Source organism: Eretmochelys imbricata, chromosome 1 (genome assembly GCF_965152235.1).
Source record: "Eretmochelys imbricata isolate rEreImb1 chromosome 1, rEreImb1.hap1, whole genome shotgun sequence".
Classification (NCBI taxonomy): domain Eukaryota; kingdom Metazoa; phylum Chordata; order Testudines; family Cheloniidae; genus Eretmochelys; species Eretmochelys imbricata.
In genome coordinates, this window is record NC_135572.1 from 273944963 (window position 1) to 273961338 (window position 16376).

Sequence of the window (16376 nt, forward strand, 5' to 3'; positions counted from 1 at the left end):
CAGTGCCTTAACTCCTTGTTGCTCACTGTGCGGTTTGTATACCCCATCACACCCTCATTCTATAAAAAAGGGGAACATATGACAGTCCAGCCAGGAGAAAATTGCTAGTCAAGAGAGTTTTTAAATGTCATTCAGGAAACATACAGTTGTAAAACTCTTCAAAGAATTCTGAAAGATAAGATGCTTTACTTGGCATATATTGTTTCCTTGCTTATCCCAGTCTTTGCCACAGAGGATTATTTTTAATGTGGAGTTTTATTATTTACATTATTATTATTGTTGTTATTACTAAACTTCATAACCAGGCTAAATTAATATGTTGCTGACCATGGATATTAAACAGCTTGGGAAGATTTCACTGTCAAGGAAATAAGCCAGTTATTGATTTATAGAATAACTGCTCACACTACAAGTGAGATACCAGTGAGTTAACTTCTTGTGGTTCTCTCCCATATGTTACTATACGTACAGTTATCTCCTCTTGTTATTAGAGTGTCTGCATAAGCAGATAACATGAAACCAAAAGGGTGAGGAGTCAAAATATCTTTGTCTAAACTAAGTCTAAACTATCTTTGTCTAAACTGAATCACTTAGAAAAACGAAGTCATGTAGCACAAGTTAACTTATTATGTATGGTTCTTATTTAATGTTTGTATTACAATAGCACAGAGAGGCCCCATTCAGGATCAGTATCTCATTGTGCTAGGCAGTGTGCAAACATGTATTAAGACAATCAACTATATACAATATGTACATTTACATATTTGTTATAATAAATTAAATCAGGCTTCGTCTGATCATCATTCTAGCTATAATAAACTGGCTGATCTCTTATAAGCATTTAAGCAGAGTTGATTCCTGAGGAGAGATTGGAAGGAGGAAAGGGTATGGATCAAATCAAGAAGTTAACGTTTAGAATACTGCATTTTCTAGACTGCCAGCTAAAATAAAGTTTAGGAGGATGTTGAGCGTGCATGTGCATGTAACATGGCATATTTGATCGCCAAAGTATTAATAAGCAATATAATTTTTTTACATTCATTAGCTAATTTTAACAAAAATAAATATCAGTTTAAAAAACAAAGATTGAAAAATGTCTTTCAACAATAATAACAGAATAGAGCATTTGATATGTACATTTTAAACAGAGAGAGAGAGAAAAAAATCATTGCAGAAGCCAGAATTGATTAATTCTAAAACGAGGTTTTAATATTTTCAGCAAATTAAATGAGGTGACTGGCTGGCCATTATGATGCTTTATAATATTTAAAATAAATAACACTGCACAGCAGTCAATTGTGCATGGGAAACTGAAAAACAGAAATACCTTTTCATGAGAAAAAAAGTTGACTTATTTTTGGTTGGAAAAAAGATGTATTTAAGACTTGTGATGTGTGTTTTTAATTACAGAGTACATAAAAACAGGAAATGCAACCATTTTGGAGGAACCTGCACAGGAATGCCTAGTGCCAGAACATCAGTCTTGCATTTTATCCCCAGAAGTTTCTCCATCTCAAACGACTAAACGTAAATATTTCTGTTTTATGACTGCAGAACCTAAGCCAAAGATTATCTCTCTAATAATATATTTTATACTACTAATAAGAGTTTATTTTTATACTAATATACATTAGAGAGAAAGGAAATAAAGGAAGATATTGACATTAAGAAGCTTTATTTCTGAGGGAAACTAATGAGCTTGCCTCCACACTCCAATAAATAGAATAGCCGATTTTCTAATATTTGCAATATACACAGTAATGAGTGTTTTGTAGGAAGTAGAGAGCTATTAATGGACCATAATACATTATAATGAGTTTGTCTTATCTCTTTTTAAATTTGTTTAATGTTAAGATACAACTTTCACACTGAAGCAAAATAGAAACATGCTCTATGTGCCACAGGGCTTTGCTGGCACTTCCCCTTTAAGTGCCCAACACCGTTTACTCTTGCTCTCACATGCAGCTAGCTTCCCCTTTATTCCCCCCCTCCTCCTGTAAAGATCACTTTTATATGTTGCACTCTTATTCTCCAGGCAGAGAACTCTTACACCATGACTTTCTTGTACCATAACATTACTGTGGTCCCTGGGTGGTTTCTCCTCAGGTTACGCACTCACACACTCTGCACAGGACCAGAGTTTCATACTTCCCTTCCCCCTCGTCCCCTTCCACAGTTAAGAGCTCTCCTGTGTATGATGCACTCTGTTTAGAAACACCCCTGCTGTAGATACTCTCCACAACTTTGGTAGAAGCAACCCTAAGTCTGGCTCTTGTCACCCCAAAAAGAAACATTTCCCTATGTGAAATTCTAAAGTACTCTCTGGCAATAAAGCTTTATCTTTTCACTTTTACTGCTTTCTTCCCCTGCAAGAATGATCTAGACCCATCAGAAAACTCAACTTACTCCTGAGGGCCAGATTCTGATATTCTTAGTCATTTTGAGTAGTACCTTACTCCACAAGTAGCCCCTTTGACTTCAGTGGCATCATTCCTAGAGTAAGGTTCTTTTTAACAAAAAAGAGTATTAGAATGTGGCCTGAAATTAATTAACAGAAATTTAAGCATAAAGTTTCCTTTCTTTTTAATAGTAAGGTCTTGGTCTTACATTTCTTGTTTCCACATTCAGGATGTGAATAATGTAAGAAAATATTATTAATTTTGTTTTTTGAGTTTTCTTTAACTGGACTTTTAAAAAAAGGCACAGAGACATGGTTTTAAAATATTTTTAATAGTGATCTCTCTAATTTTCATCTTATTTTCTTTATTACAACATGCATTTTTGTTAACTTCTGGTTTCTAATCAGAAAGCAAAATATGAAGGATTAAAAATCTTGATTCTGAGCCATGTTCTACCATAATTTTTGTGCAAAAATCCCATTGCAGTTAATGGGAGTTTTGAATATGGAAAGTCCATGGATTTTCAAAGCCAATGGGAGAATTTAACATGCAGCTCCTGCTGGTGGCTTTGAAATACTCAGTCACAAACTTTGGCCTTCATTGGTATTTTTTAAAAATTATCCTGAGCGAGATCCTGACATTTATGCCCTACTCTGCATTAGGGGGCAGTGCAGAGCTGCGCCAGGACTGCACATCTAAACTAAACTACTACTACAGCCACAAGAGGCCACAGTAGTGGTTCCCTTAACCCACCCAGCAATATTGTCAATCATATCCAACTATACTCTTAGCCCAGCAGACGAAAGCTGTCCCTATCTCGGGGCCTCTCCTTCTGCCCCTCCACCCCCACGAACATGGTAACAGTTCTGTGGTGACCTAGAATCCTATTTTCGACGTCCTCCGACTCAAGGAATATTTCAAACACACCTCTGAACACCATACTAATCCACAGAGACCTTCCAACCGACACTACAAAAAAGAAGGATTCTAGGTGAACTCCTCCTGAAGGTCGAAACAACAGACTGGACTTCTACACAGAGTGCTCTCCGCCGACGTGCACGGGCGGAAATTGTGGAAAAGCAGCATCACTTGCCCCATAACCTCAGCCGTGCAGAACACAATGCCATCCACAGCCTCAGAAACAACTCTGACATCATAATCAAAAAGGCTGACAAAGAAGGTGCTGTCGTCATCATGAATAGGTCGGAATATGAACAAGAGGCTGCTAGGCAGCTCTCCAACACCACTTTCTACAAGCCATTACCCTCTGATCCCATTGAGGGTTCCCAAAAGAAACTACACCATTTGCTCAAGAAACTCCCTGAAAAAGCACAAGATCAAATCCGCACAGACACACCCCTGGAATCCCGACTTGGGGCATTCTATCTGCAACCCAAGATCCATAAACCTGGAAATCCTGGATGCCCCATCATCTCAGGCATTGGCATCCTGACAGCAGGATCCTCTGGCTATGTAGACTCCCTCCTCAGGCCCTACGCTACCAGCTCTCCCAGCTATCTTCGAGACACCACTGACTTCCTGAGGAAACTACAGTCCATCGGTGATCTTCCTGAAAACACCATCCTCGCCACTATGGATGTAGAAGCTCTCCTACACCAACATTCCACACAAAGATGGACCTACAAGCCGTCAGGAACAGTATCCCCGATAATGTTACAGCAAACCTGGTGGCTGAACTTTGTGACTTTGTCCTCACCCATAACTATTTCACATTTGGGGACAAGTGGTATACCTTCAAAACAGTGGCACTGCTAATGGGTACCCGCATGGCCCCACAGTATGCCAACATTTTTATGACTGACTTAGAACAACGCTTCCTCAGCTCTCGTCCCCTAATGCCCCTACATCTACTTGCGCTACATTGATGACATCTTCATCATCTGGACCCATGGAAAAGAAGCCCTTGAGGAATTCCACCGTGATTTCAACAATTTCCATCCCACCATCAACCTCAGCCTGGACCAGTCCACACAAGAGATCCACTTCCTGGACACTAACAGTGCTAATAAGCTATGGTCACATAAACACCACCCTATACTGGAAACCTACTGACCGCTATTCCTACCTACATGCCTCCAGCTTTCACCCAGATCACACCACAAGGTCCACTGCTACAGCCAAGCTCTATGATACAACCGCATTTGCTCCAACCCCTCAGAGAGAGACAAACAACTACAAGATCTCTATCAAGCATTCTTACAACTACAGTACCCACCTGCTGAAGTGAAGAAACAAATTGACAGAGCCTGAAGAGTACCCAGAAGTCACCTACTACAGGACAGGCCCAACAAAGATAATAACAGAACGCCACTAGCCATCACCTTCAGCCCCCAACTAAAACCTCTCCAACGCATCATCAAGGAACTACAACCTATCCTGAAGGACGACCCATCACTCTCACAAATCTTGGGAGACAGGCCAGTCCTTGCCTACAGACAGCCCCCCGACCCAAAGCAAATACTCACCAGCAACCACACACCACACAACAGAACCACTAACCCAGGAACCTATCCTTGCAACAAAGCCCGTTGCCAACCGTGTCCACATATCTATTCAGGGGACACCATCATAGGGCCTAATCACATCAGCCACACTATCAGAGGCTCGTTCACCTGCACATCTACCATTGTGATGTATGCCATCATATGCCTACAATGCCCCTCTGCCATGTACATTGGTCAAACTGGACAGTCTCTATGTAAAAGAATAAATGGGCACAAATCAGATGTCAAGAATTATAACATTCATAAACCAGTCAGAGAACACTTCAATCTCTCTGGTCACTTGATTAGAGACCTAAAGGTCGCAATATTACAACAAAAAGACTTCAGAAACCGACTCCAACGAGAGACTGCTGAATTGGAATTAATTTGCAAACTGGATACAATTAACTTTGGGTTGAATAGAGACTGGGAGTGGATGTGTCATTACACAAAGTAAAACTATTTCCCCATGTTTATTCCCTCCCCACCCCCCACTGCTCCTCAGACATTCCTGTTAACTGCTGGCAATGGCCCACCTTGATTATCACTACAAAAGGTTTCCTTCCCCCCCGCTCTCCTGCTGGTAATAGCTCATCTTAAGTGATCACTCTCCTTACAATGTGTATGATAACACCCATTTTTTCATGTTCTGTGTGTATATAAATCTCCTCACTGTATTTTCCACTGAATGCATCCGATGAAGTGAGCTGTAGCTCGCGAAAGCTTATGCTCAAATAAATTGGTTAGTCTCTAAGGTGCCACTAGTACTCCTTTTCTTTTTGCGAATACAGACTAACATGGCTGCTACTCTGAAACCAATCAAGAAGATTGTGTCTCAGGCAGGCACAATCTGTCTGAGGCTTCTTAAAGCACACAGACATTGTACAAGCTGCTCCATTCATTAGGAGGGATTAGACTGCTCTTCCTCAGTACACTGGCACCACTCTGTGGACTGGTGAGAAGGTGGAGAGGTCCCTCTTTTTCAGCATCTTACTCCCCAGGGTGGAGCAGAATGGAGCAGTCCTTGTACTAGCTAGAGCAGAGGTGGTGTTTGCTTATTGGGGGTTCTAAGCAGGAATATTTTTTGGGTCGCCACACAACACATACTAAAAAAGCAAATGGGGGTCACGTTGAGCTGCTTGGGGCCCTAAGCAATTGCTTAGTCTGCTTATGCATAGCTCTAGCTCTTATCTAGAGCATAGGGAGTGAAGGGCCTTCTACTGAAGGAAACCTGTGCACACTTGGGCAAATGAAGGAGACTTCTTGTATGGCCCCTTACCATGGTCACTTACAGTGTGGTCCTACCTGTTGAAGGAAATGGTTTTGTACATACAGTGCAAAAGACATTTGTTTATGCAAAAGACATTTGTTTAGGGCCAGATTCTGATACTATTACTCATGCTGAATAGCACCTTACTCTGGAAGAGGTCCTACTGATTTCAATGGACTATTTTCAGAATAAAGTACTACTCAATATGAGTAAGAGTATTAGAATCTGGCTGGCCCTAATTAATTCATGGTCCCCATGGCCTTATCAGCTGAGGACCTTGCATCACTAAAGGCAGTCATTAAAAAAGGAATAACATCTTCAAAGTAAAGAATTTAATAACCCTTAATCCTGCATTACCCTGAAACTCACCAAACTTGGATTTTTGTTAGGCTATAGGGAGCAGGTTCTAGTATTATTTGTTTTTCAAAACATCTTGTCACAAATCCCAGAGAGTTTGATCCCTGGGACAGACAGATGGAATCTTATAGAACCTAGCCAACACCTTAATTGCCCAAAGATATAAACAGGTAGCCAATGCAAAGCATTCTGTGTGGTTATAGCGGGTTCTCCATTCTAGAGATGAATGCTGGTGTTCTTCACTAGCTGCAGTTTTTCAGGCTTAGAGGACAGAGAGAAGGTGGAGTCATGGCCAATGCCCCATCCACAGTGGCACACAGTGTACAAGGGAAAGCAGAGGATGTAGAATGCCTCTCAGTGCTCCTCTTGGAGCATTACACTATCCTTTATTCAGGGTTGTGCATCAGAGTCAAGATGTAGACTATAAGGCATGCAATGGAAGGAATAGTCTTAGTACCATTATATCTACCCCAAGATTCAAAAGTTTTGCATTACTTTTTAGCAACAAAAATCCCCCTTAAATTCTAATTATTCTGACTAATTATATCTATTTTTTAAAAGGTGAAGCTGTGACTGGAGAGTTATCAAAGCTCTTAGATGAAATCAAACTGTGCCAAGAAAAAGAATATTCTTTTGAAGATCTGTGTCATACAATATCCGACCACTATCTGGACAATTTTAGTAAGATATCAGAAGAAGAATTTATGAGCAATGGAATCCAAACTAAACTTATAGTAAGTAAGATGGCATATCAAATTAACTTTTTCAATTATATTTTACATTACTTATTGTACATTCAAGAATTAAAGAAAGGAAGTAATATAAAGAAGACTGATATAAGAAATCTAAGTATCTGTAAAAGTATACAGTGTGTGTGTCTTACAAATATAGGACCAAATTATGAACCCCTTACTGGTGAGCAGTTACTCACACAATGACTTCAATGGCACCGTTTTGGTGAGAAACTGCTCGCCAATGTGAGTAGAGGATTTATAGTCTAGCTCATAAGGCTGCATTCTGCAAATAGTTACAACAGAGCACAGAGCTTTCTATTGTCTATTTCTATTGAAGTCAGTGGGACTAAAGTTTTCAACTATTATACCTAGTACTAAGTGTTCACAGGACCATGCACAAAGTACGGTACTGAGTCCTGTAAGATGCTGAGCATCTTCAACTCCATCCTCATACAGCATTAAAAATATATGGGTATGCAAAGGGATTAATAGCATTAAAGGAATAGGATCTGGTACTGTAACTCTTTATGGACATTAGTAGCCATTGACGTCAATGATTTTAGATAGGAATTTGACTTAAATAGGACTATTCCTGTGAATAAAGATTTCCAGGATTAGTTTCTTTTTGTACAGTAACAAGATTGCTTCCTTAAACCTGATTCTTCCACAATTATTTATGTTGAATTGTACCCTACTTGCTGAGTAAAATCAGTGGAACTACTCATGGAATAAGGTGGCTGAATTGGGCCATTTGTGTTCTTAAAGGAAACAAAGTCAGCTGCACCTTCAGATAATACAGTTCTAAAAGAACAGAACACTATATAGATACAAGGAAGACATAGGCAATTGAATCATCTTATGTGCTATTGTCTGTTATAGTATAGGGTCTCAGGGCCAGATTTATAAAGGTATTTAGGTGCCTCAAGATGCAGATAGACACACACACACAAAAGTGCCTAAGCAGGTCAGGCATCTAACTCCCTCACTGAAGTCAATGTGAGTTATGTGCCTACTATCCTGTTTAGGCACTTAATAGATCTCTTTAGGCATCTTAAAACCTTTGCAAATCTGGCCTTCAGTTACCATCTTTGGTATATAATATAATCAATATAATCCTCTAATCTAAAATGGAAAATCTTGCAGAACTATACACAGTTAAAGGGAAAGGGAGTAGGAAATACTGGTATACTTTAAAGTCTGTTCTTTACATGCAACAGACAAAAACAATGGTAAATTAGATAAATATATTTACTGAAAGTTCATCTAATCAAGATAATTTGTGTATTAAATTAGTAATAAAATTTGATCTTTAAAAAAATTGCGCTAGTTCATCACTAACAATTGTGGGAGAAATCCTACAGCCTTTTTCCAATCTTCACTCAGGCAAAATTATTGTTGAAGTCAATGGGAATGTTATTTGAGTAAGGACTAAGGACTGTGTGGTTTGCAGGCCCACTATGAAAATGTATGTTTTAAAAGGATAGTATAATATAAGAATTTTAACAGCTATGGTAAATACAAAGGTAAATACAAACAAAATATACTGAAACAGATTTTCTTTCACTCTACTAGGCAGTGGTATCCCTTTGATGGGCTAATTTGATAAACAATATCATACCTTGGAGGCAGGAGGCTTTGGAGGAGGTAGGGGCTGTTCTATCGTACTGCCCTGCTTCAGTTTCCTGTGGGAAGAAGTCTCTTTACCCTAATGGGCTGCTATCCTCTCTGCAGCTGACAGCTCCATTTCAGATTCATAAAAACATAAGAATGGCCATACTGGGTCTGACCAATGGTCCATCTAGCCCCGTTTCCTGACTTCCAACAGTTGCAAGTGCCAGATGCTTCAGAGGAAATGAATAAAACAGGGCAGTTGTCAGCTGATCCATCCCCTGTTGTCCATTCCCAGCTCCTGGCAGTCAGAGGTTTCGGGACACTCAGAGCATGAGGTTATGTTCCTGACCATCTTGGCTAATAGCCATTGGTAGACCTAGCCTCCATAGACCTACTCAATCCTTTTTTGAGCCCAGTTATACTTTTGGCTTTCACAACATCCTCTGCAATGACTTCCACAGGTTGACTGTGCATTGTGTGAAGATGTACTTCCTTATGTTTGTTTTAAACCTGCTGCCTATTAATTTCATTGGGTGACCCTGGTTCTTGTGTTATATGAAGGAGTAAATAAATTTTCCTATTCACTTTCTCCACACTATTAATGATTGTATAGACCATTATCATATTACCCCTTAGTTCTCTCTTTTCTAAAATGAACAGTCCTAATCTTTGTAATTTCTCCTCATCTGAAAGTGTTCCGTACCCGTAATCAATTTTGTTGCCCTTCTCTGTATTTTTCCAATTCTAATATATATTCTTTAAGATGGGGTGACCAGAACTGCACACAGTATTCAAGGTGTGGGCATACAATGGATTTATATAGTGGCACTATGATATTTTCTGTCCTATTATCTATCCCTTTCCTAATGGTTCCTAACACTCTGTTAGCTTTTTTGACTGCTGCTGTACATTGAGCAGATGCTTCCAGGAAACTATCCACAATGACTCCAATATTTCTTTCTTGACTGGTAACAGCTAATTTAGACCCTATCATTTTGTATGCATAGTTGCGATTATGTTTTCCAGTGTGAGTTACTTTGCATTTACCAACGCTGAATTTTATCTGCCATTTCGTTGCTTAGTCACTCCGTTTTGTGAGATCCCTTTGTAACTCTTTACAGTCAGCTTTGAACATAACTATCCTGAATAATTTAGCATAATCTGCAAATGTTGCCATCTCACTGTTAGCCCTCTTTTCCAGATCATTTATGAATATGTTTGAATGGCACAGGTCCCAGTATAGGTTCTTGGGGACCCTTCTATTTACCACTTTCCAATGTGGAAATCGACCACTTATTTCTACCCTTGGTTTCCTGGTTTTTAACCAGTTACTGATCCATGAGAAGACCTTCCCTCTTATCCAATGACTGCTTACTTTGCTTAAGAACCTTTGGCGTAGGACGTTGTCAAAAACTTTCTGAAAGTCCAAGTACATTATATCAACTGGATCGCCCTTGTGCACATGCTTGCTGAGGTCCTCAACAAATTTTAATAATTGGTGAGGCATGATTTCCCCTTACAAAAGACATATTGATTCTACCCCAACAAATCATATTCATCTATGTTTCTGATAATTCTGTTCTTTACTATAGTTTCAATTTGCCTGGAACTGAAATTAGGCTTACTCACCTCTAATTGCCAGGTAATTGTACGTCATAAGGTGTCTTTAGTCCACTCAGTCTCTCCCTGGCTGCCAATCAGTCTGGGAGCACTTTGTCCCCAGTGTTCATAGATTCATGGATTCAAAGGTTAGAAGGGACCATTGTGATCATCTAGTCTGACCTCCAGTATAACACAGGCCGGAGAACTTCCCCCAAATAATTTCTAGAGCAGATCTTCTAGAAAATCATCCAAACTTTATTTAAAAATTGTCAGTAATGGAGACTCTAACCATTAAAAACGTATGCCTTATTTCTTGTCTGAATTTGTCCAGCTTCAGCTTCCAGGCATTGGACCATGTTATACCTTTCGCTGCTAGATTGAAGTGCCCATTATTTAATATTTGTTGCCCATGTAGGTACTTACAGACTGTAATCAAGTCACTCCTTGCCCTTTGTTATGCTAAATAGATTGAGCTTTTTGAGTCTGTGAGTATAAGGCACATTTTCTAATCCTTTAATCATCCTTGTGGCTCTTCTCTGAACCCTCTCCAATTTATCAGCATCCTTCCTGAATTGTGGGCATCAGTATTCCAGCAGCAGTCACACCAGTCCCAAATACAGAGGTAAAATAACCTCTTTATTTCTACTTGATGATCGGATTAGCCCTTGTGGCCACAGCATCACAGTGGAAGCTCATGTTCAGCTGATTGTCCACCATGACTCTTTTTCAGAGTCACCTCTTCCGAGGATAGAATCCCCCATCCTGTAAGTATGGCCTACATTCTTTGTTCCTAGATGCATACATTTAACCATTTCAAAATGCATATTGTTTGCTTGCTCCCAGTTTACCAAGTGATCCAGATTGCTTTGAATCAGTGACCTGCTCTCTTTATTATTTACCACCCACCCAATTTTTGTGTCAGTTACAAACTTTATCAGTTGATTTTATGTTTTCTTCCAGGTCATTGATAAAAACATTAAATAGCATAGGACCAAGAACTGATCCCTGTGGGATGCCACTGGAAACAACCACCCTCAATGATGATTCCCTGTTTACAACTACATTTTGAGATCTATCAGTTAGTCAGTTTTTAATCCATGTAATGTGTGCAATGTTAATTTTATATCGTTCTAGCTTTTTTAACAAAATGTCATGCTGTACAAAGTGGAATGCCTTAGAGAAGTCTATGTATATTACATCACCACTGTTATCTTTATCAACTAAATTTGTACTATTATCAAAAAAAGATATCAAGTTAGTTATATAGGATAAGTCCCCAATTATCATTCACATTTTTTCTGAGTAAATTCTTCCTCACACCTTATTTGGCTCATAATTGTTTTCAGCTTTGTGAAACTGGCCCTCTTAAAGCACTATATATATATACATTATTCAAATATGATCAAGTCATGATCACTTGTACCTTAATTACCATTAATTTTCTGTGATCATTTCCTCTTTATCTGTTAGAACAAAGTCTAATATAGAATTCCTTTGTGTTCGTTTCAATACTTTTTGAGTTAGAAAGTTGTCATCTATTATGTTTAGAATTTCCAATGATATTTTACTACTGGCAGCATGAGACCTCCAGCATATGTCACTCAAATTTAATTCCCCCATGATCACACAGGTTTTTTCCCTATACGTTGCAGATAGATGTGCAAGGAAGCAGTCACCCTGTTCCCAAGTGAGAACTGGTGTTCTGTAGTATACGCCAACTAGTAATCTTCTGCTTTGTTTATTAAGACATTGCTCCATAAGCATTCAAGATAATTTTCTTCAGAGCAAAAGTGACTTGGAAACAAGTAATGCCACTTGTCCTTCCCTTTTGCCAACTCAGTCCTTCCTAATTAGGTTATAATCATTGATTTTAACAGTCCAGTTGTGCAGATCATCCCACCAGGTTTCAGTAATACCAACTAGATAGAATTTATATTCATAAATGAACAATTCCAATTCCTCTTGTTTGGTACCCAGGCTCCTAGAATTGGTGTAAAGGCAATTAAGGAATTTCTTCTCTTCATGTCCTTTAGTTCCTTGATTAATTTTGTTCTTAATTAAAGACTGTATCACAATGCATACACACAAGAAGGCCAAATTAAAGTTGCACCTTAATTCTAGCAATTCCCAACTTAGAGTGCTTGACTTTGCACCCTCAACTTTCTTTTAATGCAGTTTTTTTGGATTTAATATTAGTTAAAGTAAGTATTAAAATAATTGATTTGTTAATCTAAATTCATCTACCACAAAAATATCCATAGTACAAGTTGTTGGTCATCAGTTCCTTGCTAGCACTCTTCACCTAGTTAACGGCCTTTATTTGAAACCCTGACTGTGGGATGTTGTTCAAATGAGCCGTTCCAGGAGGAATTGCAAAAAAAAAATTGTAATTCTGAAGCACTGTTGCCCCTGAGCTCCTGTGTTGCTCAAGGGAGGGGGAATATGTTGAGTTGGCCTGTTGCCAAAAACAGCATACTCCCTTCTCTATGTGTTGTGATGGGTGAAGTCATGGCTGTTCTTACCCTACACTGCTTTCTGCCCATTTGTTCACACTGGGGCATTGCAGCCCTGTTGAGTACACTCTCCCTCCACAACCTTACATAGACTCTTCGTCTAGGTAAGCCCTGGATGGCTGTGCAGGTGAGTTAGAAGGGCTTTATACTCCCTTACTGCCCTACAAAGGCACCCAAGTCCATGTCACAGCTGTCAGATAACACAGTGTTTGCATCAGAAGAAATTGCTCAAAGAATAATTGAGATTGACTAAACAACAAGGAATGAAAGGAACCCTGGATTGATGCTTGTTTGAAAATATATAATGGAAATTTGAGTAGAAAAAGACATAGGGCAAATCTTTCACACTATGTGTAGCCTAAGTAAACAGGTTTTGCATGTATAAACATTCCTTTTAGGAGAAAATCAAGGCTATCTTAAGCATGATTGAATAGCGTGGTGTCAATGACAGCCTTTGACAATGAGATTTCCTAGTTTCTGATGTATTTCACTTTCCCTTAGAAACAGTATAATTTAAAAAACCTTTATTTTCCAATAGATGGCAGTCTGGCTCAGTATTTTAAAGAACAAAAGGAGCCATCTTATATAAGAATTTTTCAGCTTATAATTTTTTTCTTTACTGTGTTAAGGTGATAGGTTTTTAAACAGAATTTGCTGGACAAATTGCTTAGAAATAAAAAAATCTTTATTTCTTTTAATGAGAAACTCTATTGATGTAGTAAAAATGAATAGCATAGGTGTATAAGAAGCAAGCTAAAATCTCAGGGACAAATTTAGGGGTGTTATGTAAGGTAACTTACATGTTAGTAAGTGGATTCTAAAGGAGTTTAAATGAATCCAAGGGAAGCTAAGGATGCCTACTTGTATTCCAGGGAGACAGAAGAAAGGGATGTAGCAAGAGACCTAATACAGGGATGTAAACACACATGCACACACACGCAACACTTTCTTACACCTTCTTCCGTCCCCTCTGTATGCATATTGCTTCAGCTTAGATGCCACTTTCCTTAAACTCTAATATATAGCTTACACCAATGCAAGTTTCTGTGCAGGCTTGATATTGCTGCACAAATTTTTAAGCTCCAGAGTCAAAATAGAAATGTGCAGTCTTTATAATAATGGATTTGTTTAGCTATGCTTATGTGAGAGAAAGAGCAGAGAAAAAATACAGATATAGATATATATATATAGATTGTGCTAATACACACATTCAGAGAAGGTGAATTAGCACAATCTATAATGGAAATTTGCAAAGTGGCTGCTTGAAGCTTGATTTAACACAATTCTTTTTATGTTGGAGTCTGATAAGATACCCAATTCAGGAGAACAGTCCTTCAGTCTCTTTTTCTCCTAATGTTCCTCAAACCTCTTTCTAGGGGATTGACACTGCTATTCTTAATGAAGGAAGACAAAAGGTTAATTTATAGTAAATAGAATTCTCCACAAGCGTTGCTTCAGCAGGTCCACACTTGCCCTCCCTCTTTCCGTATTTCTTCAAGATTTTAATGAAATTCTTTCGAAGGACAAGAACTGAAGGGCATTTGATAAACAGAATTCTCTTCATAGCCTCTGTTTTTAATTTACTTGGACCCATAACAAAAGCACAAACCTATGCCCCAACTGTTTTGAATGGTTCTGTGGCATTATGTGTAAGCTAACACAAGTATATAGATTTGCCGATCTCCTGAGATAATAGAGTACCTTCTGACAACTCGAGGTCAAGAGAACCTTCCTTTCTCATCTCCTTCTCTCATCTTTCCTATTTTAGAAAAGATCTGAGATCACCTGGTATCTTCCTTTGCCAGTGCAAGATTGTGCCCTATAGCACATTTTCTGGTGCTTTGGTCAGCTGAGTTTTAAATTTCTCAAGCAATGGGGTTTCCTCCTTCTCTGTTGGAGGACGATTTGACACTCTAATTGATCTCACTGTTTACTGAGAAACAGTATACATTCAAATTTCCATTAGTACATGGCATTATCATGAGAAACGTGAAATTGATTAAACAATACAGTTCTGCTGTGTTTTTGGTAGCATTCAGAATGGATTTCTATACCCAAAAAATTGTCAGAGAGAAGGTCAGTGTTTGCAATGATATTACCAACTGTAACCCCTTTTTATTACTTGGGACAAATTTTATGTACCAAAATTTTATTCCCCCCACGGCAAAAGGACTGCTTAAGAATAATGTATTAGGTTGATCTTTTATTCTTGATCCCAGTTCCCGTTTACCAATAACAGGCATATGCTTCCACAGGCATATGCTGATTATCATTTCTACTCAAAATAAAAATTATGTCCTTCCCTCCCAAACAATGGAAATGTCATATTTAAAATGCTTTCCTCATATGGAAAGGTCTATCCACTCTCAAAACATAAGACTAGTACTCTTAAAATGAGATTTTTTAGAAGATACCACCTAATTACAATTCATCTAGGAGTCTTGGTTTCTAGTGCACATGATATTCCCCCATAGAGAAGAGTTCTACGTAAATTCATCACAATATAAGTACTTCAGAGCAAAGAACTTGTTTGTCTTTATGGTTGTAAAGCACCATGTACTTTTGGGATGCTTTAGAAATGATTAATAATAGTTTATGTATGCAACCCTATTTGTTTTTATTGCTGTATCCTACAGGGCAGATATTTTTATTAAGTTAATTACTATGGCTCTTGGATCTCTTTTCAAAGAAGATCCTACATTTTCAGAGCCTTTCAATAATGCATATATATGCCATAGAAGACTAAACTCTGCTCTTTGTTACAGCTGTGAAAATCCAGATTATCTCCACTGAAGTTGGTGTAATTATTTTGGAGAGCAGCCTGGCTACTGAGACAAAATGCTGGGTTAAGAATTTGGCCCTGGGCATCATCCTTTGCTAGTTACACTTTCAGCTACCTTACTGTGCTGGGCAAATGGTGTGAGCTCTCACACAACTGATTCCCAGTTGTTCCCATGCACCAATTTAATATAGTCATATTTATCATGTACGATACAATACAACAAACCTCAACCAGCTCCTCACTAATGGGATCAGAGTTAATACAGCACAGGTGTTCTTCAAAGTCTTTTTGACTATCCATTCTTATCCATCCTTCAGCTTCAGATGACTAACCTGTGACTCTTCGAATGGCTTTGCCCATTCAGACATGATTTCTCCGAGACCTTTATTAGAACAAGGAATTCTTAATCAAAAACAACTGCACTCTCAGTAACACACTTCTGTTGAGAATAAGTATTTTAATCCAAAAAATGTGTGAGCTGTTAGGAGGATAATAAAATGGTGACTGCTGCCCACTCACTTATCACATAATTTTTCCCTGCTTCTTTAATTTCTGTTCCCTGCTGCCGTATTTCTTGAACAATAATGCATTTTCTATAAGCTCC

General features: G+C 38.5%; 1 protein-coding gene across 6 annotated transcripts in view; it reads left to right on the forward strand.

Annotated features, from left to right (window-relative positions):
* Positions 1-16376, forward strand: part of ANKS1B (ankyrin repeat and sterile alpha motif domain containing 1B) — a 754695-nt gene that overhangs the window by 166806 nt on the left and 571513 nt on the right. For 5 of the 6 annotated variants that reach the window (XM_077807665.1, XM_077807666.1, XM_077807669.1 and 2 more), the window contains exons 7-8: positions 1411-1527; positions 7092-7264. In XM_077807665.1, the coding sequence (XP_077663791.1) occupies positions 1411-1527; positions 7092-7264 (290 nt within the window). The remainder of the gene's footprint in view (positions 1-1410; positions 1528-7091; positions 7265-16376) is intronic. The other variant, XM_077807668.1, reaches the window with a different exon arrangement.